The sequence below is a fragment of the Ammospiza nelsoni genome, chromosome 20, assembly GCF_027579445.1.
Source record: "Ammospiza nelsoni isolate bAmmNel1 chromosome 20, bAmmNel1.pri, whole genome shotgun sequence".
Classification (NCBI taxonomy): Eukaryota; Metazoa; Chordata; class Aves; order Passeriformes; family Passerellidae; genus Ammospiza; species Ammospiza nelsoni.
In genome coordinates, this window is record NC_080652.1 from 8,590,705 (window position 1) to 8,610,442 (window position 19,738).

The 19,738-nt window shown below is 46.9% G+C and overlaps 1 protein-coding gene across 2 annotated transcripts in view; it reads right to left on the reverse strand.

Annotated features, from left to right (window-relative positions):
* The window catches only part of VAV2 (vav guanine nucleotide exchange factor 2), a 121,697-nt gene that overhangs the window by 35,641 nt on the left and 66,318 nt on the right, over positions 1-19,738 (reverse strand). For both annotated transcript variants that reach the window (XM_059486318.1, XM_059486317.1), the window contains exons 3-4: positions 12,110-12,168; positions 370-438 (exon numbers count right to left, since the gene is read on the reverse strand). In XM_059486318.1, the coding sequence (XP_059342301.1) occupies positions 370-438; positions 12,110-12,168 (128 nt within the window). The remainder of the gene's footprint in view (positions 1-369; positions 439-12,109; positions 12,169-19,738) is intronic.

Below are 19,738 nucleotides of genomic sequence, written 5' to 3' on the forward strand. Positions count from 1 at the left end.
TTGCCCCAGGGCCAAAAACACACATGGGGATGCGGCTCCAAAAAATGCCATGGGGGCAATAAGTACCTCACTGCCTTGGATCACCTCAGAGGATGAAGGGGTTTGGGATTTAGGATCCCCTGGGTCTGGCCCCTTTCACCCCACACCAAGCCACTCATCAGCTCAACCTGATTAGAAGTGACATCTCCCAGGGTTTTCCCACCAGAAAAAGATGGACTTTTGTCAGAGCACAAAAATCTCCTGGCCAAAGGATCAAAGCAGCCGTGCTGGCTCTCCCAGCCCTGCTGTCAAACTTTATGTGCCTCTGCTGGAAAAGCCACAGGAGCTTTTCCCTCAGCCCTCCCAGGAGGAGAAGGTGAGGCCACTCACTCTGCCAGCTCCTCCAGGCTCCGGTACACGTCATCGTCATTCTCCGTGGTCTCCTCTGAAGGGAAGGGCCTGGCAAGGGAAGGAATGACAGGGTTAGATTTTATTTTAGTGCCTCACCCCTCACAGCAGAGCCCCTGAGCTCAGCACAGCCCTGAGCATCACGCTGAGCAGCACAAAATGTTCACTGCAAAGCTGGTTTGGTCCCAGCCCTGCTGCTTCCCAGGGCACAGATGGCAGGGGTGCAGGTGGGGAGGCTGCTGGGCACACAGGGCACACTTGGGCACTAAAATGAGCAGCTGCATGGGCTGACAGCACAGCACCTCAGAGCCCCTGTGGTGCTGAGCCTTGCTGCTGAGCTGGTGCTGCACAGACAACTCAGGAACCTTAATTCCAGCCTGGTGCTGGATTTGTTGGGATGGAGAAACACCTTCTCCTGCAGCCTTTGCACCTGTGAGCTCCTTCCCTGCTCAGGAATCTTAATTCCAGCCTGGGGTTGGATTTGTTGGGATGGAGGAACACCTTCTTCTTCTCCAGCCTTTCCACCTGTGAGCTCCCTCCCTGCTCAGCCAGGCTCTGCACTGCCTCTCTGGAAGCATCTCCCAGCAATGCCAGTGGAATGACTGAGTCCCTATGAACCCCAGGATTCCTCATCTCAACAACTTTGTGGCAGCTGAAAAAAGTTAAACTCCTGGAGATGAGGGAAAGGACACCAAAAGGGCAGAAAGAAAGGAGGGGAGAAAGCAGATGAAAGGAGCGAGGGAGGGAGTGGGGGGAACGCAAGAATTCCTTGGCTCGTTCTGAAGCAATAACCAAATATGAAGCAATAACCAAATAATGTATGAGGGAGATGAGAAATACTGTTTTAATTAAAGCCCACGTATTATTGCTGGCACAGGGCCAGGCTGGGCTGGGGCTGGAGCATCCTCATGGGCACAGGGACAGCACAGGGACACAGAGGGGTGGCAGCAGCTCTGCCCATCCCTCCTGGGCATCCTAGAGGGCAGGTGGGGCTCCCCAGGCTGGAACCACTGTGGAGGAGCAAAGCTGGCCACATCTGAACCCCCAACTGCCCTCAGGAGCAATTCCCTCCTCTCCCCTCCCTGCCCATGATAGATTGCCTCTCCTGAAAGATTTAATACATGGCCTGGTTAGCCCCTGAATTTGCTATTTCTGGATGCTTTCACTGGCATTAATTTGCTTTCTCTCCCCTGCTACACCTCAGCCTTCCTCAGGTGGGCAGCTCCACTCCAAGCAGTTTGAAATAGAGCTGAGACCTGAAGCCAGCTCAATTAAAACCCTGACCAGGAGGGGAAAGAGCTGTGCTGAGCCCAGCCATGGAGCAATTCCAGCCATCCCAAGGTGTGTCCATGGCCAAAGTGGCAACAAGGGAGGGAGGAAGGCAAGGATGCAAAGCTCTGGCAGGAATACAGAACTCAGAGGTGACTTCTGGTTAAACATCACTTGTCACAACAACAATAAAAAATCCACCACAAGGCACAACCTCCTTTCTCCCACATGCGTTTTCTGCTCTTATTCTCTGAGTATTTCCTTCCCCAGCGCTCACCACACCAGAAAGAAAGGAGTAAAAGAGCCATAAAAAATGCTAAAATCACATGGACACATGTCCAGCCATAAATCTGGGCTTGAGGTGTAATTGGCTCCTGTGACACAGCCCCCCATGTAAGACAAGGAACAGAAAAGGGAGAAAAATGTTTTCTAATCAGAGTTTCATGGGGATGCAGCTGCCCTGGCCCTCCCAGCTTCACCTTGAGTGCTGGTGAAGGCCCAGAGTGAAAGTCAGGGCAGGGGAGGAATTAATAACCTGTGTCCCTGCAGTGGCAGCTAATGGCTAAATAAGGACTCAGAGAATGCAATTAGAGGGAGAAGTCACACCAGGGTGAGGATTACTAAATGGACCATCCAAAACCCAGAGCTGAAGGGCAGCTTTTGGGACAAAGCCTTGGGTTTTTCCTTTGTTCATCCCTTGCTCTTCCCCAGGAGTTCTAAGTGGAACGACACAATTTAATTTAGCTCTACCAACAGCCACAATTTGAAATATCTCCCTACTTTTGACTTAAGCTCCCTTTCACATCCATTTAGGTTCTTTTTTTGACTCTGAACACACCTGAGCTGGCTGCAAAATCAGATTGGATTTTGGTAGGGACAGAGTGGGTGAGAGGAACTCTGCTCTCACTCCCACCCCATCAAGGGAACACAAAGAAAAGCCAGCTGGGAGATCTTTCAAGCCAGTATTTGTCACCAGCACAGGGTTTTTCACTCAGAACCATCCCACAGGTCCTGCCCTTGGCCCCAGCCATGCAGGGAGCAGCATCTCCATCCAGGTGATGGATCTGCACCTTCCCCAGCCACGAGCTCCCCAACAGCAAACTCCTGCTTTGGGACCAATCTCTGTATCCTCTTTTTTTGTTTTGGTAAATTGAGGAAAAATGTTGTCAGTCACAAGAAATAAAAGCTCTGGGTTCCCTGGGAAATTGTCCAAAACCCTCAGGCACGTTGCAAATCCTTACATAGAGCTGGGAATGCCCAACAGCAACGAGTACTGTGAGTCCACTGAAACCCAACAGGTCTGCAGAGGCCCCAGTTTATTAAAATTCATTTGAAAACGTCTCTTATTTCATATCTTTAGCTGAGCACCAGCTTTCCTTCCTCCACCACCATGCAAATCCACCTGCTGAGCCATCCATCCTCCCAGCCCGTGCCAGGGCTGCTGCCAGCCCCACCCTGCTCAGATGAAAAGGAAAAGCCCCCAGTGCATCAAACAGAGCTGGAACAGGCTCTTAGGAGATAATCAAGCTCCCAAAGTGGACTCCTGCCCAGACAGACCCCACAGCAGTGCACAGCATCACTGCAGAGATCAAAGCAGGGAAGCGAAGTGGGATCCATCTGATGGGTTTGTTCAGGGCTGAAAAGGGAAGAAAGGACCAAGCAATTTGTTCTGGAGTTTGCAGTGAGCTGCTCCTCTGGAGGGCAGGATTACAGCACACATTGATGCCAAGCACCCCCTTGATCTTACAAAACATTTTTTGGTCATTTCTGGATCTCCCAGAGGACACAGGCAGAGCCAGCCACAGCAATCACCCACAGGGACAATTCATTAATATTTTATGAGGCAACTCATGCAAAAAACCCTCCCTTGCTCTCAGGTTGCCCTGTGATCCCTCCCACACCCCATCCTCACCATCCACCCTGCCCAGGGAACCTCTCAGCACTGCCTGGCTGCTCATTGCTCTGAATTATTAAATGGGAAGAGCCAGGTAGGCTGCAATTCCAACAGCAATAAACAGGAGGGTTTGTTTATTTATTTATGAGCATATTTCAGCATCTGGGCTGCCTTGTCCTGGCAATAAAGCCAGCTCCTCACCTCTGCAGGGAGCAGAGGGGCAGGGATGAGGCAGCAGCTTCAGTCTGATCCTTTTGTACAGCAGCACCTTGGCCTCATACAATAAATCCATGCAGGACAGAGCAAGGACCCAGCGTAGTTTATTTACCATTTTTCCACTCTCCACTCTGATTTCTCAGGGTCAAACACCAGCCCTGGGAACAGCAAGCTTGGTGAGAAGCAGAGAGGGAGGAAATGTCCCGCTCCATCCCAAGGAGCTGCTCCCAATGGAGGTGGTTTGCCAGGCAAAGAAGCTTTCCCGACTTATGCAAACCCCCTGAGGAGGGTAAAGGAGGTGATTTATCCCTTCCTGGAGGGGGATTCCACCCTGCCAGCACCAGCAGGATGATCTGCCCCCGTTTCCCTGAGCCCAGGGATAACACTTGGGTGTTTTGCAGAGCAGGTGGAGTGTGTGACACCCGGGAAACCTGAGCTGCTCCCATCTGCTGTCCCTTCTGCGAGCCATTTCTGCACTAATGGCAAGGAGCAGAGCCTCAGGCTGGTGCAAAGGAGCTCCTGCAGCTCTGCTGGGATGGACAGGGCTGTGCTGGATCCTCCTGGCACAAAAATATTCCCATGGTGTGGAGCCTGAAACTGCACCCCGCAGGATTTCCAGCACCCCTGGTTGGGTGTGCAGACCCCCTGATATCCCTGCTTTGAAGGCAATGCACAGAAATCCCACAGGACACTGATTTAATCAACATTTTAGGCTTCAGGCTGTGTTCCCATGGGAGTTTGGGAGTGGGGTTCTCAGCCCCACACCTCCCATACTTCCAGAAAAGTCCTTCTGTCCCACTGCTGAGGTTTAATGCTGCTTCAATCCCAAAATTTCAGGCTTTGGGTGTTCCCAGCACATTATTTTGGTAGCTCCAACCTTCCCCTTTTTCTTTTTTCCTCCTCTTTTTCTCCAGGAGGACGAGTCACTGGGGTCACCTCATTCCTGTGCCCTCAGTTCTGGAACCCTGAGCACTCCTGGAGCTGCCCAAAGAAAATCAGGGATTGGTCCAACACTTTTACACACCACTGAATATGCTCCCCTTGTTGGCTTAATGGAATTAGGCAGAGTAATTTATATAAAAAGCAGCATTAATTTACCAAGAGGTGGCTGGGAGCTGACCTGGAGCTGCCCCTCCAAAATTTGGTTCCCACCTGTGAAAAGGAGCAGCACCAGGCAATGATCCTGGTCCTGTGAGGTAAAACCACCCTATTAATGCCCCCAAAATCCATTTATATAAAGCAGAATAGAATCAATTCTCCCTGTGCAGAACAAGATCCATCAGAGCATACCAAAAGCCGCTGAATTTAATTAAAATCACACTTTTCTGTGGCATTACTCATCTCTGGAAAGAAGCACCTCACAGGGAGCCAAATTTTAGACACATCCTCTGAAAAATTACAGTTTGCTTTTATTTGTGGTCTGGAACTTGCAGAAATTCTTGCAGGATGAATTCTGATGGAAATTCAGCAGGGAAAGAGTGAGTTACATCACCAGCTAAGACAAAGATGAGGATGATGATGATGATGATTTTGCAGGAGAGCACTCTGAGCAGTATCAGCACCCAAGGGTGAGCTGCAGGCCCTGCTTTATCCTCAGCTCCAATCTGAACTGAGCATTTCTGGAGATGAGAAGACAAGAAGATAACAGCTCATAGAATTTTATGTTTCGACACATTATCGCGTTTTTAAAAAGCCCTCGTGTACCAATGCCTCACTCCAGCAAGAGAAATTATTTTCTCCTCACTTCAGCTCCACACTGAAGAGAACAGATGGATAAAATCAAAAGTGGAATCCAGAAATGTCTTTCTTGAAAAGAAAGGAATAAAAAAGATCCAAACTCTGTGGGGTAACAGCACAACCAACCAGCAGGGAATGATTGGCCCAGTAAAGACCTGGGATGCATCTCACCACAGCATCCCCTGCCTCACACTGGAAAACACCCGAAATCCTGAAATTCCCATTTTTAACTTGCAGCAAAGCAGCACAAGGAGATCTTTCAGCACTCTGAGTTTTCCTGCTGTACCATCCTGTGAAACGTGTGCCAATAAACAGAAATAATTACCAAAATGAACCTTTTTGTTTGATTCCAGCACAAGATAAACCCTCTTGCAGCACAAACAAGCTCCAGACAGCCCATCCTGAACCTTCTCCATCCTTGGAGCATCCTTGGGACAAGAGCTGCATTTTGGGGAGGTGCTGGAAAGGTCCCACAGGGTGGGCAGTGACACAGGAGGAGGCTGAGGGAAGCACCAGTGACACAAGAGGTGACCCCAAAGCCCAGCAAGCCCCAGCTGAGCCCAGCTCATCAGAGCTGAGCTCATCAGAGCCGTGCTCATTAAGCAAAGCTGCTGCTGGGAAGGGACAGAGAAGCTGCCTTTGCTTGTGAGCAGATGCTTGTGGGGTGACCTCAGCATCCCCCCAGCCTACAAAGCAGGCGTGCAGGAAAACATGTCAGGGATATTTTTTCAGGCTTTCTGTGAGGATATAAACTTGCCAAAAAAAAATCTGTTAATTTTTTTTTTTTTTTCCTAAAGTGGGAAAGGAGCTGCTTTTCAGCCAAGGATTCTGCTTATCAACAAATGGAGGAGCTTTATGGTGACTCCTAAAGGTTTGGTGGGGTGAGAAGAAACAATCCCCACCTGATCTCCTGCTTGTGGGGTTTGTGCTTCCACTTCCACTCTGAATTTGTGCCAAAACTGGTCCCAGTTCCAGGAGAGCTCTGCAAAACCAGCAACTGCACCCATTTCCAGACACAGATCCTCCCACAGCCTTCTCCATCCATTTTATAGCAACACTTAAAGTGTGTACAAGGAAAACACAACGGCAGTAAAAGAATAATGGGCCGAGTGCAATTCCAGAGAGCCCTTGGCAGGGAATAAAACAGGCCTTGTAAAACCAACCTGCAGGAGAAGAGGAGCCCTAACAACCTCCCCATCAGGAGACACTTGAGGACTTAATTGTCAGTGCCTTTAATTGCTTGCCATTTTCACACCCAGCTGGATCTGCCTCCCATCCCCAGGGGAAGGGGGAGCAGAGACCAAATCTGATCTGCAGGAAGCCTGAGGATGCTGGAGAATCACTGCAAAGGCCATAAAAATCTTCCCCATCTCTCTTCTCTCCTTCGGGACAGCGAGGGGAATTTCCTGATCAGCTCCAGCTTGTGACACCACATCTTCTGCAAGATGGGGGCTTTGATGGTGGGATTGCTGCCTTAAGTTTTTGCTTTTATGTTTTTCACATTCTGTGCTGCTTTAGTGTGTAATTCTGAGCTTCATATCAGGGGATGGTGAGCTCTGTGCACAGAGCAGGGAGACAAAACAATTCCTGCTCCAGCTGGGCACCAAGGACAAATGATCCAAATCTCAGCCCAAGAGCACAAACAATGGTGGAACGAAGAGAGAAAAACAAGCAGGGTGGTACTGCCTGGGGTAAATCTGGAGCTGGACAATGAACTGCAAGATGCAAATGGAGCAGAACTGATCAAAGTGAGAGACCTTGCAAGCGGTCGTGCATTTTGGGACCTTTTTGGTTTTTAACTGCCTTTTATTAACTGTGGTGCCTTCTGAGGAGAGTCATTGAGAGGTTCAGTTCATAGAGAAAGGATTTACTCAGATTTAGGGCCTCCACAAAGGCCTCTGAACATGCAAGCCCCTTCCCGTCCTCAGCTGGGCTCTGCTGTGCACACATGAAAAATGCATGCAGGCAGCACGAGCCAATATTCCTGAACCTCCTGCCGGGCTTGCAGAACTCTGCTTCCAGGAAAAACACAGATCTCAGGGAGATGAATAAACACGTGCCCCCTGCTCTGCTCAGAGCTCCCTTTCAGCCCCCAGAGCACGAGGAGGATGATGGAGCCCAGAGGACGCCAGGATGTGCCACAGGCAGCAGGAACAGCAGTGGCTGTGGCAGGAAAGTCTTAGGGGAAAACAGGAAAAAAAAAAGCTTTAAAAATATAATTATAATCCTGGTTTATTGGGACCTGCAATAAGAAGTCTTGCTATCCTCCAGAGAGCTGAGTTTGCTCAAGAAAACTTGGAATGAAAATGCAAAAAGGGAATGAGAATGCGAAACGGGAATGAAAATTCTGGCTCCAAAGGCCAGGAGAAGCTTTGCACGACATCCCTGTGCAAAGAGCAAGCTGCTGCAGGATCCTGCAGGCTGGCTGGGAGGTGCCAGCCAGCGTGGGAATGGGGTAATGGAATTAGGGCTGCAGTGGAAAATCCTAGCTACATAATAAAGGCTCCTTGTTCAGGGATGGAGCACAGTGGAACTTCTCCCTGGAAGTGCTGACAGTCCTCCAAAGAGATGGAGAGAAGGATGAGAATCAATAACAAATAAATCTCCTCTCCTGAGAAATGATTTTTCAGATTTTGTGCTGCTTTGGTGTGTAATTCTGAGCTTCATATGAGGGGATGGTGAGGAGAGCAGGGATTCCCTTCACAGAGTAGGGAGACAAAACAATTCCTTCTCTAGCTGGTGACCAAGGAAAAATAATCCAAAATTCAGGCCCAAAGAGCAGAAACAATGTGGGCTGAAGAGAGAAAAACAAGAAGGATGGGATCTGCTCTTTGTGACTGTGTAGAACTATTTAGGACAACAGAGGGATCAAAACCCCAGCAGAAAGTTCCCAAATTATCCAAATCTCAGGCCCAAAGAGCAGAAACAACACGGGCTGAAGAGAGAAAAACAAGAAGGATGGGATCTGCTCTTTGTGACCATGTAGAACTATTTGGGACAACAGAGGGATCAAAATCCCAGCAGAAAATTCCCAGCCCATCAGCACAGAGCCTGCAGGGTTCTGCTTCCTGCAGGATTTGCGCAAGCAGCCCTGGGATGGGGACAGGGCAGGCACAGGATGGTCACAGCAGGGCTGGAGCTGCAGCTGCTGCACATTAGGCACATTGCAAATAAAACACTGCATTCAGGATGGAGTTTCTGCCCTGGTTTTGCTGCTTGTTTCTTGGAAGAAGCACTCTGTCATCTCCACAGAGTGCCCTGATAGCTATCTGCAGGACTCTGGGAAACACAGCTCCTCTGCCAAGGTTCCTGCAGCCAGAAATTATTAAGATAGAAAGAGTGGATTTCTTTTTTACACTGAACAGCACACAAGATTGATTTTTATTTTTCTCCATGCCATGAAACTTGTTCAAGGACAAGGAGCAGGCTTTGGGATTTATTTCACTGTTAATTTGTGTGATCCTGATTCTCAGGCCCCTAAAACAGGGATTGGAGCAGAGCCACATTCATGCTGTGGGGCTGAACACCATGCAATCCACCCAGCATCCAAATTTCACTGTATTTACCGTGGTTTTAAGCACTGTGCCTAAGCCAACAAGATTTTTTCCCAATTCCAAGGGAAGCATCTTCACTGGGAGAGGGAAGAGGATGGACCCAATGAACTGATGTGAGCAGTCCCTTCAGGGAGCCAGAGATGCTGCTGGTTCCCACAAGATTAGATTAATTCAGATTCATTCACTGGAGATTAGTTTGTGCCATTGAGGGGTTTGTGATGGTGCAGCAGCAAGAAATCACCTAATTTAAAGGAAAGGAGATGCAGCAATGGACAAAGCCGGGGCTCTGTGGCTGCAGGGGACAGTGAGATGGCAGGGAACACTCCCAGGAGGGCATTTTCCTGGAATTACAGAATTCATTTCCAGTCTGTTCCATTTTCCAGCTAAAGGAGTGACAGCATTGTCTGTTCCTGCAGAGCTGGAGGAGAAACAGGGTTAACACACAGGAAAACAGGGTTAGAAGCAAAGGCTCATAAGCTCTGTGCTATTCTTGTGTAATTACGGTGCCAAAGGCTTCCAAGATAAAAGATTTTAGTGGGAACTGTAAATGCCAGCTGTAAAATGAATGAGAAAAAGCCACATCCCCACAAGAACAGCAAACATCCCTTGTCTCTGCATCCCAGCTATGCCCAGCCCTCACACAACCAACAGGGGCTCAGCAAAGCCTTCCAGGGGATGGAGCTCCATCCTCTGAGCTGGATCCAGGACCCCCCTCCCTGCCTTGGGAAGGGCTTTGCCAGGGGTCACACCTGGAACCATCCCAGGGATGCCCCAAGCTTTAAACCCAGCTACAGCAATGCTGTGATGGCCCTGCCAAGGGGAGGGAATGATGAGGAGGACTCCATGGATGTCAGAAGGCTAATTAATTACTTTATTATACTATATCATTCTATCTATTATAATATTATACTATATTACGCTATATTATAATATTATAATATAGTGTGATGTAGTATAATATTATAATACTATTATAATATTGTATTATAATTATTTATTATTATTATATTAGAATATTTTTAGTAGTAGTAGTAGTATATTATATGATATTATTCTATTTAAAACTGAACCTGCCATGCACTCAACCTGCACACAACTACCCATGACTGTCACTCACAGTCCTGACACACTCTTGGCCCTGACAGGCCAAGGAAACAAAACACCATCACTATCGGAAGGCTAATTAATTACTTTATTATACTATTTTAGTCTAGCTATTATAATATTATACTATATTACCATATTATAATAATAAAATTATTATTATTACTACAACTACTACTACTACTACTAATAAAAATAAAAATAAAAATAAAAATAATAATAATAATAATAATAATAATAATAATAATAATAATAATAATAATAATATTTCTATCTAAAACTGAACCTGCCAAGCACTCAACCCTGCACACAACTGCACAGAATCTTGTGACTGTCCCCCAACAGTCCTGACACCCACACACACTCTTGGCCAAGGAAACAAAACACCATCACTGTGGGTAAACAATCTCCATGTTGCATTCTGCTTTGGCACAAACACAGGCACAGCAAATGATAAGAATTGTGCTTTCTTTCTCTGAGGTTCAGAGAATGTGAATCCCAGAAGCAGTCTTGGGAAGAATTGTGCCTTGCTTTTTTCTCTGTGAAGGGCAATGTGGGGCTGCACCCAGCCCTTGCCAAGGCACTGCAGTTTGTGAATCCCCCAGCCTCCAAACCCCTTGGATGTTCCTTTCCCTTAAAACAAAAACCACTGCAGGACTCAGGGCTATCACCACAACAAACACTCCTGAACTCACAGCACATCTTTCTCCCCCAGACCCTGGGCCCTGCCTCTCCCCCAGCCCTGCTGGGATCTGTGTTTAACAGATGGGAAGGCTCTGAGCTGGTTTTACACGTGAAAAGCTGTTCCCCTCCAGCAATCTCAGCACAGACAAGGCAGGGAAAATATGTTCCAACAGTGGGAATGGTGGCAGGGCTGGGTGGCAGGGCTGGGAGTGGGGCAGGGATCCCATCCTTCCCTTCATCCTGGCTATGCCTGCCTTGGGATGCACCACAGATCCCCACCAGAACAGCAGCGGGACACATGTGGAGAAAATCCAATGTGTTCTGTAGCTGGGGGGTGAAAACACACACATTCCATCCCCAGAAAAACGAGCAGAGGTAATTTAGGCTGCAAACTCATCCCTGTTATAGCCGTGGCCCTAATGAGATGTTCCCAGATTAATAATACAAATGCACTCTAACAAGGAAAAGCAATTGCAAAGCAATTTTGCAGGGAGCTGAACAAAGAGCAGGATAACAGCTCTGCTTAATAGGGGCTGTCTGCTGCTGTTAATTCCTTCTGCACTGCTCCCTCAGAGGAGGAGCAGGCAGCACACCCTGCAATCCCACACCAAGGATGTGCTGTGACACAGCCAGGGGACATTTCCCAGTTATTAGGGGCAGAAAGGGCCCTGGGCTCTCCTGCACAGGGGACAGTGGGGACACTGGGGTGATGCCACAGCTCCTGAGCACTGCTGGCTTTCCTGGGATCCCTTGTGGAGTTGAGCAAAACCTCCAGATAGAGACAGCAAAACTCTCCCTGCTGCATTCGCCAGCACAAACAATTCCTCATGTTTTCACTTATTTCATCTGCAACTATTCCTACCTGCATCCCAAAGGTGTCTGTTTAACCCCATTATGTGCAGCTTCTGAAGAGTGTGAGGTGATTAAATACAAGGAATATGGAGAGAGGGAGAGAGAGATGTTATTTTAAAGCATCGTATTGGAAAGATCTTACCTAATTCCTTTGGTTTGAGCAATACTGTGGAAGGAGAGCCTGGATACTGCAGACAGCAAAACTCTCCCTGCTGCACTCCCCAGCACAAACAGTGTACACAATTCCTCATATTTTCACTTATTTCATCTGAAACTATTCCTACCTGCACCCCAAAGGCATTTTGGTGTCTGTTTAATCCCATTATGTGCAGCTTCTGAAGAGTGTGAAGTGATTAAATACGAGGAATATGGAAAGATGTTATTTTAAGGCATCATATTGAAAGGATCTTACCTAATTCCTTTGGTTTGAGCAATGCTGTGGAAGGAGAGCCTGGATACTGCAGAGATCACCTGGAAATGAGAGAAAAAGAGGCTGGTGTGCTTACTGAGTACACAGGAAGGTTTGGTGGGAGCCCAAGGACCCCCAGCCTGGTGCTTGGAGCTGGGATGGAAATGTTCCAGTCCTCCCCTCAGTGTCACAGTGTCACCATCAGCACCCTGCTTTAGCTTCCACCACTGAGCACAAAAGACATTTAACCCTCAGGATATTACTGAACAGCTTCATCTGAGGAAATTCCATCCCCACACTCATTTAATGAGCCCAGACCTGCCCTGACAGGTTTCATGCAACACTAAGAAGCGTTGAGAAAACCCTCTTATAGTTTGTGTTTTATTACAAAAGGATTACAACTCCTTCCGTGGCTCTCCTCGCACAAAATGATCTTATTGAGGCAAAACTTGCCAAGGCTGAACAGCTCTGGCTTCTTGCAATTCAATAAAGATGCATCATCAGTTTGTCAGAGGTGGGTGCAGACCATCGCCCTTTTCTGGCAGAGAACAGCCAGGGGTGATTCAACACCAAAATATTCTCATCAGCACTGCAATCAGAAGCAATAAAACCACCAGGATTTTCAGAAAAACTCCCATTTTTTGATGGAAGTTTTAATTGCTATGGGGAATTTTCAATGAAGAGGAACAAAGAATGGGTTTGAGCTGGATTTTAAGTGTGTTTTACCCTTGTTCACATTCACCATTTCAAAGCTGAGGTGGTAAAAACAAAGCTGTTGTTTTTGGGCTGGTTTCCAATCTCCTGGGATGGGACATGGATAAAGGGCTCCAGGTGTACAAACCCAGCCCCTGGGGGCTGCTGCTGCCTGGGGCTGCCCTGCTTCCAACCCTTTATTCAGGAATTTTGCTTTGGGATGCTCCCCTGGCTTGCTGGGACCACAACCCAGGATTTTCCCCTGGGATGAACTCAGAGCCACATTTTTATCCCAGGACATCAATGACAGCCTCATCTCACACCATCCTTTCCCTCCACACTTTTTTGCAACTTTCATCCCTCTCATTTTTCATGTGCCATGAATGCCAGCCTGGCTGTCAGCTGTTGGTGTGGAGCCAAAGCCAGGGCAGCAACCAAAAAACTGGGAAATCACCCGAAAAAAGTGGGGGATTTCCACATGGAAAACAGGGAACAGAACATCCCTGAGAGGCTCCAGGACTCAGAACACCTTGAGTGGTACCTGGAACACCCAGCCCAGACAGGGCACAGAGATGGAAACTCCCCTGGCACTCCCAGCCCTGCTCCAGGGGGCTGAAAATAGCACCAGGGAAATCCTAGACTGACTGAATGAGTCTCTCCATGCTCTATTTTTAGCCTTCTGAAGCAAAAATCCAGTTTATGAATCAGACAGTGCCACCGCGGGGTTTGACTTCCAGGGAAATGGAAGAGAAAAGTTCCCAGTTCTCCTCCCCAGCAAGGCTCCCTCTGCTCTCTGCTCAGCCTGGCACATCAAACCTGGCTCTGCTTCCAGTGAGGAGCCAGCACAGCCCAGTGGGGATCCCAAATCCACGGATCCCAAATCCACTGATCCCAAATCCACGGATCCCAAATCCACAGATCCCAAACCCAACCCACGGATCCCAAATCCACATTCAGCTGAGAAAGTCAGGAACCAGTGAGAAAGTCAGGAACCAGGACAGCCAAGTGAGGATCCCAAATCCACTGATCCCAAACCCCAAGATCCCAAATCAACAGATTCCCAAACCCACACTCAGGTGAGGAAGTGAGGAGCCAGCACACTCCAGTGAGGATCCCAAATCCACTGATCCCAAACTCACAGGTCCCAAATCCATGGATCCCAAATCCACATTCAGGTGAGTAAGTGACGAGCCAGCACAACCCAGTGAGGATCCCAAATCCACACTCAGGTGAGAAAATCAGGAGCCAGCACAGCTGAGTGAGAATCCCAAATCCGTGGATCCCAAACCCACAGATCCCAAACCCACAGATCCCAAACCCACAGATCCCAAACCCATGGATACCAAACCCATGGATCCCAAACCCACGGATCCCAAACCCACGCTCAGCTGACAAAGCCAAGCCACCCAGTGTGAGGGACCAAGCACAGAAAGCCTCCTTGAAGCATCTCCAGAAGGGCTGTCCCAATATCAGGAATATTTTTCCCAACATCTCCTAAGATCAAAACAAGCCAAGTGCCAGCCCAGCTCCTCACAAAGCCCAGCCCCCAGCCAGGGAAGTGTTTAGGATCAGTAATCCTCTCCATTTCTACAGGATTAAACAACATTATTAAAACTAACTCAGCCCTTAAGCGTTTGCTAAACTGTGTCTCATTTTGCCCTGTAAAAAACTTCTTATTTGCAGGCAAACCCAGGCCTGATTCTGGCTCTGGGGTTAGGTCAGGACCTGTCCCACACCCACAGGGCAGCAGGAGGGTCCCTGACCCCAGCTGAGGCTTTTCCCTGCTCCTGGAATCCCAGGACACACCAAAACAACTCAAACAGATATTCCAACCTGAATTTTGCTTTGCCCCTGAACACTTTGGGCAACTTTGCCAGGGCCTCACCACCCTCACAACCAGAAATTCCTTCCCAATATCCACCTAATCCAAATCTCTGTCAATTTAAAGCTATTTCCCCCAAAAGTCAACCTACAAGTCATTTGAAGATGTTGTTTGGAAAACTGTTCTCTTATCTGTGCATTTTTCTTCAGGAGATGTGGGGCTGTGGGTTTTAACACCAGGGGCTTATGCAGATTATTGCTATTATTATTACTTCTTCACCCATTTCTCAATGCAATTTCCTCCCTGGAAACTGCATTCAGCACACAAAATTACCATAAAAGCTATATATAACAACCCAGTGACAATAAGGTGGCAGGAATATAAATAGGAATATAAAGGTGCCACATGCAGGTGGTGCACAGACACTTTTCTCTACCAGTGACCTGCAAAGGCTTCATGGGGATATTTCTGGTGGTTTTGCCATGAAAAGTGAGGGATGCCCTTCACATTCCTGAAATTCCAGTGAGTTTTTGTATTTATGGTTCAATCCAAGCACCCAGCTGATCATTTACTGACCAGAGAAATCATTGCTGCAAAACAACAGCACCACAAAGTCAGGCACGAGCCCTGCAGGTGAGTTTGGGTTTAAAGAAGCCCCTGAGTTCTGCACTTCATGGGAAAAACAAAGAAAGAAAAGAAAGAAAAGAAAGAAAAGAAAGAAAAGAAAGAAAAGAAAGAAAAGAAAGGAAAGAAAGGAAAGAAAGGAAAGAAAGGAAAGAAAGGAAAGAAAGGAAAGAAAGGGAAAGAAAGGAAAGAAAGGAAAGAAAGGAAAGAAAGGAAAGAAAGGAAAGAAAGGAAAGAAAGGAAAGAAAAGAAAGAAAAGAAAGAAAAGAAAGAAAAGAAAGAAAAGAAAGAAAAGAAAGAAAAGGGAAGGAAGGAAGTGTCGGAAGGAAGGAAGGAAGAGAGAGAGAAAGAAAAGAAAGAAAGAGAGAAAGAAAAGAAAGAAAGAAAAGAAAAGAAAAGAAAGAAAAGAAAGAAAAGAAAGAAAGAAGAGAGAAAGAGAGAAAGAGAGAGAAAGAAAGAGAGAAGAGAGAAAGAGAGAGAGAAAGAGAGAAGAGAGAAGAGAGAAAGAGAGAAAGAGAGAAAGAGAGAAAGAAAGAAAGAAAGAAAGAAAGAAAGAAAGAAAGAAAGAAAGAAAGAAAGAAAGAAAGAAAGAAAGAAAGAAAGAGATTATAATTATAAAATAAAAATAAAAATAAATCTAGAAATAAAAATAAAAATTATAACATAAAATTAAAAATGAAAATAAAAATATGAATAAAAAATTAAAATTATAAAATAGAATTAAGATTAAAAATAAAAATAAATTAAAATTAAAAATTAAAATAAATAAAACAAAATAAATATTTTAAAATATAGAAAATAAAATAAATAAAAATAAAAACAAATAAATAAATAAATAAATAAAATTAAATAAAAATATAAAATAAAATAGATAAAAATAAAAACAATCAAAATAAAATAAAATAAAATAAAATAAAATAAAATAAAATAAAAATCAAGACTTAAAGTGGAAAATTTTGGTCATTGGTCATCACTGGTCATTTTGGAAAACACCAAAGTGAGTAAAGAAATGGGATTTTTGAAACTAATTAAATAAAAACCACAATAGCCACACTACTTCAACAAAAATATTCACCACTTTTCTTCTTTACTCCCAACACTTTCTTTTAGGAATTGCAGATTTTAAAATAAACCAAAGCCAAATATAAAATAAATTATTATGTTCACTGCTCTTCTACTTCCTCTGGCATTGTTTATGGCTGATGGTATCTTTGAGCATCAAGAAAACTTTAAAATAAACTTTTTTTTTAATTTGATAAAACAAACTGCCCCAGCTGGGCTGGAGAACACTTTGCATAGGAGGAACTTTCCAGCTCTGGGCACTGCAGGGAGCAGGAATCGCGGAGGGCTCACAGCCAGCACGGAGCATTTCCAGAACAGATTTCCTTCTAAGCAAACCATGAGCTCTGCCCAAAACTGATAACTCTGGGCAGAGATTTCTCTGTGCCAACACTGATAACTCTGGGCAGAGATTTCTCTGTGCCACCTCTGCCCATGCCCTGCCAGGGAGAGGGGTTTGCAATTACAGGGAGTCATTTTCTGCTTTGCCCCTGAACTCAGAAAGGGCAGAACAAATCCTCAGGCCAAACATCCCCAGCCTCAGGCAGAAACTTGACCCCAAAATCAGAAATAAACTGATGGTATCTCTGAGCAACCAGAAAAATCTCTCAAATAAACTCTGTCAGGTCTGAAAAAACAAAGCAGCTTGGCATGGGAGGAAGGCAGAGAGCACAAACCACAACCTGCCTGCTCTGGATCAGTCATTGGTGCTCTTGTCTGGGGCTAAACCTGCAAGAGCTGATGTCTTGTGAAAGCTGAGATAGAACAGAGGCTGGATGGAGTTAAAGAATAAATTAGGGAATTATTAAAAGGATTTCCTCAATGGATCCACCTTGGGCAGCACAAGAGCCCAGCCAGGGCTGCACCCAAGATGAACCAAAATGATCCCAAAATGCACCCAAGATGAACCAAAATAGTCACAAAATGAACCCAAGATGAACCAAAATGGCCCCAAAATGCACGACCAGTCATGGGGTCTCTCACTTTGATCAGTTCTGCTCCATTTGTATATTAAAGTTCATTGTCCCATTTCAGCTTTAGCCCAGGCAGTCCCACCCTGCTTGTTTTTCTCTCTTTGTTCCACCATTGTTTGTGCTCTTGGGCTGAGATTTGGATCATTTGTCCTTGGTGCCCAGCTGGAGCAGGAATTGTTTTGTCTCCCTGCTCTGTGCACAGAGCTCACCGTCCCCTAATGTGAAGCTCAGAACTACACACCAAAGCAGCACAGAATCTGAAAATACAAAAGCTAAACCTGAGGGATCAACCCCAAGCCAGCCCTTTTCCTTGGACACAGAGCAGCCAGGACTGCTGCTGCTGCTGCTCCAGCAGCCCAGGAATTCCCTGGGGAATTCCTTCAATCCCGTCTCCTGATGGCAGCTGAGCATCAGCCCTGGCTGGGCAGGAGCAATCCAGGGTGTGATGCTTTCCTGGGCTGCCAAGGGTGGGCACAGCCCCATGAAAGGATCCAATCAGATGGATTTTCAGATGGATTTTCCTACACCCATCCTCTCAAACCCACATCCACCCAGCTGCCTGCTGAGGATGAGGCTGCTCAATAATAACTGGTTTGGACAATTGGTTTGAGCCCTTCCAGTGCCTGCCTGGGTGATTTCCCCTGTGGCTCCACTTCACCTGCCCAGGTGTGCCACAGCTTCTCCTCCCACTCCCTCTCACACCAGGTGTGGTGTTTGCTGGCATCCAGCTTCTGGAGAGGTGCCAGCTGAGCTGATTTGTGCTGATACACATTTGATAAGGATTTCAAATTAAAGCCAGTGGGGTTTTCCTGTGATGGCACATCCAGGCTTTTTGTCCCGGTATTTACTGCAACAGATGGGGAAGTCTGGGCATGGCAAAGCCTCTTCCCTCCTCCAACAAACACCAGGGATCCTTCCCTGCCACTTCCATTTGCTTTATTACTGGTCCCAGAGCTCTGGCAGCTCCTCCTCTTCCCCAGCCCCATTAGCTGTAAAGTGCTTGAATGGGCTTTTAAAAACAACGTTATTAAACCATCACTACTTTGCATTAAACCCATGATTTGGCCACATTACGTGCTGGGGATGCAAATATTAAATCACTGCTGATTTCTAGTGGGAACAGGACTCATGCAGGATTTTAACAGGTTCATTTTGGACTCTTTCGGGCTGGCATCATGTCTAAAATCACGAAGCCTTTCAAGAGTGAGCAGTAGTGCAAAACCAGCATGATTCCCTTACCAGGAGGAGAAAAGAACAATTCAGGTGGATTTATGGCTACTGCTCAAAAATCTCTGCACTCTGTCACACCACCATAAGTTATCCAGGTGCACACCCCACATCCTCCATATTTAAGACACCAATTTGTCTTTTCCCATCGCAGACCAGCTGAGGAAGGAAGGGAACACTGCCACACATTTTTGGTGTCCCCAAACCACGATATCTGTGTGTCAGAGGTGTCCATGTCCTCTGTCCCCACCTGGCCAGGGCAGGTCCCTCACCTTCCCAAGACGCAGAGAAGATCCAAAACCAACAAGAGAAGAAGGCAAAGCAGCTAAACACAGAGAAACAGCCACAAACCAGCCCAGCCACAGCCCTGCTCAGCTCCAAACCCTGGAATTAATGCCCTGGAACTCCAGTGCCTGCTTTGTGCTGCTGAGTTCCTCTAATACAGCAGCAATAAAGAGTTATTCTGCTCCTTAATGGGCTCTCTCCTCCACTGAGGCACTGCCTCGTTCAGGACTTTTATTATCTCTCTGTGATAGCAGCGAGGAGCTGCCTTTGATGGGACTTTAAAAGCCTCAGGGGAGGAAACCCAGCAGTTTCTCAAGTGAGCCAACACCAAAATCAACACAGATGAGCTGGGAAAGAGCCTCCAGCTGAGCAGGGCACAGAGATTGATCTGATGGCCCTGGAATAGTGGGAGCAGTGAGCTCAGCAGCACCCATGGGTGCTGGATGTGCTCCCTCCTGATTAAAGATAGTACAAAATTGGCTCTTAAGGAAAAAAAGAAATCCGGGGTATGACTGGAGAGGTTTGCATGGCTTTGTGATGGTTACAAAAAGAGCTCAACTCCTGGTGGTAGAAGGTGAGGCAGGGGCAAGGCTCTGCTCACAGCTGTCACCTGGGCTGTCCTCATACCTGGAATTCTGCCCTGGCCTGGCACAGGTCACCAGAAAAGCTGGGGCTGCCCCATCCCTGGAATTGCTGAAGGAGCTTGGGCAACCCGCACGAGTGAAGGTGGCACCAGACGGGCTTTATTGTCCAAATCCTGGGGTTTTATCACTTGTCCTTTGGGAAAGGAGGGTAATGAGGCAGGGGAACTGGGCTTTTTCCTGCAAATTACAGGGGAGAAAACCACAAACAAAACTGGCTTGGCTTGGAGCTGGGCTCAGGTGAGCTCCAGGCAGAACTTCTCACTCCCCACCCCGACACAGCCCCTCTGCTCTGTCCAGCCCCTTC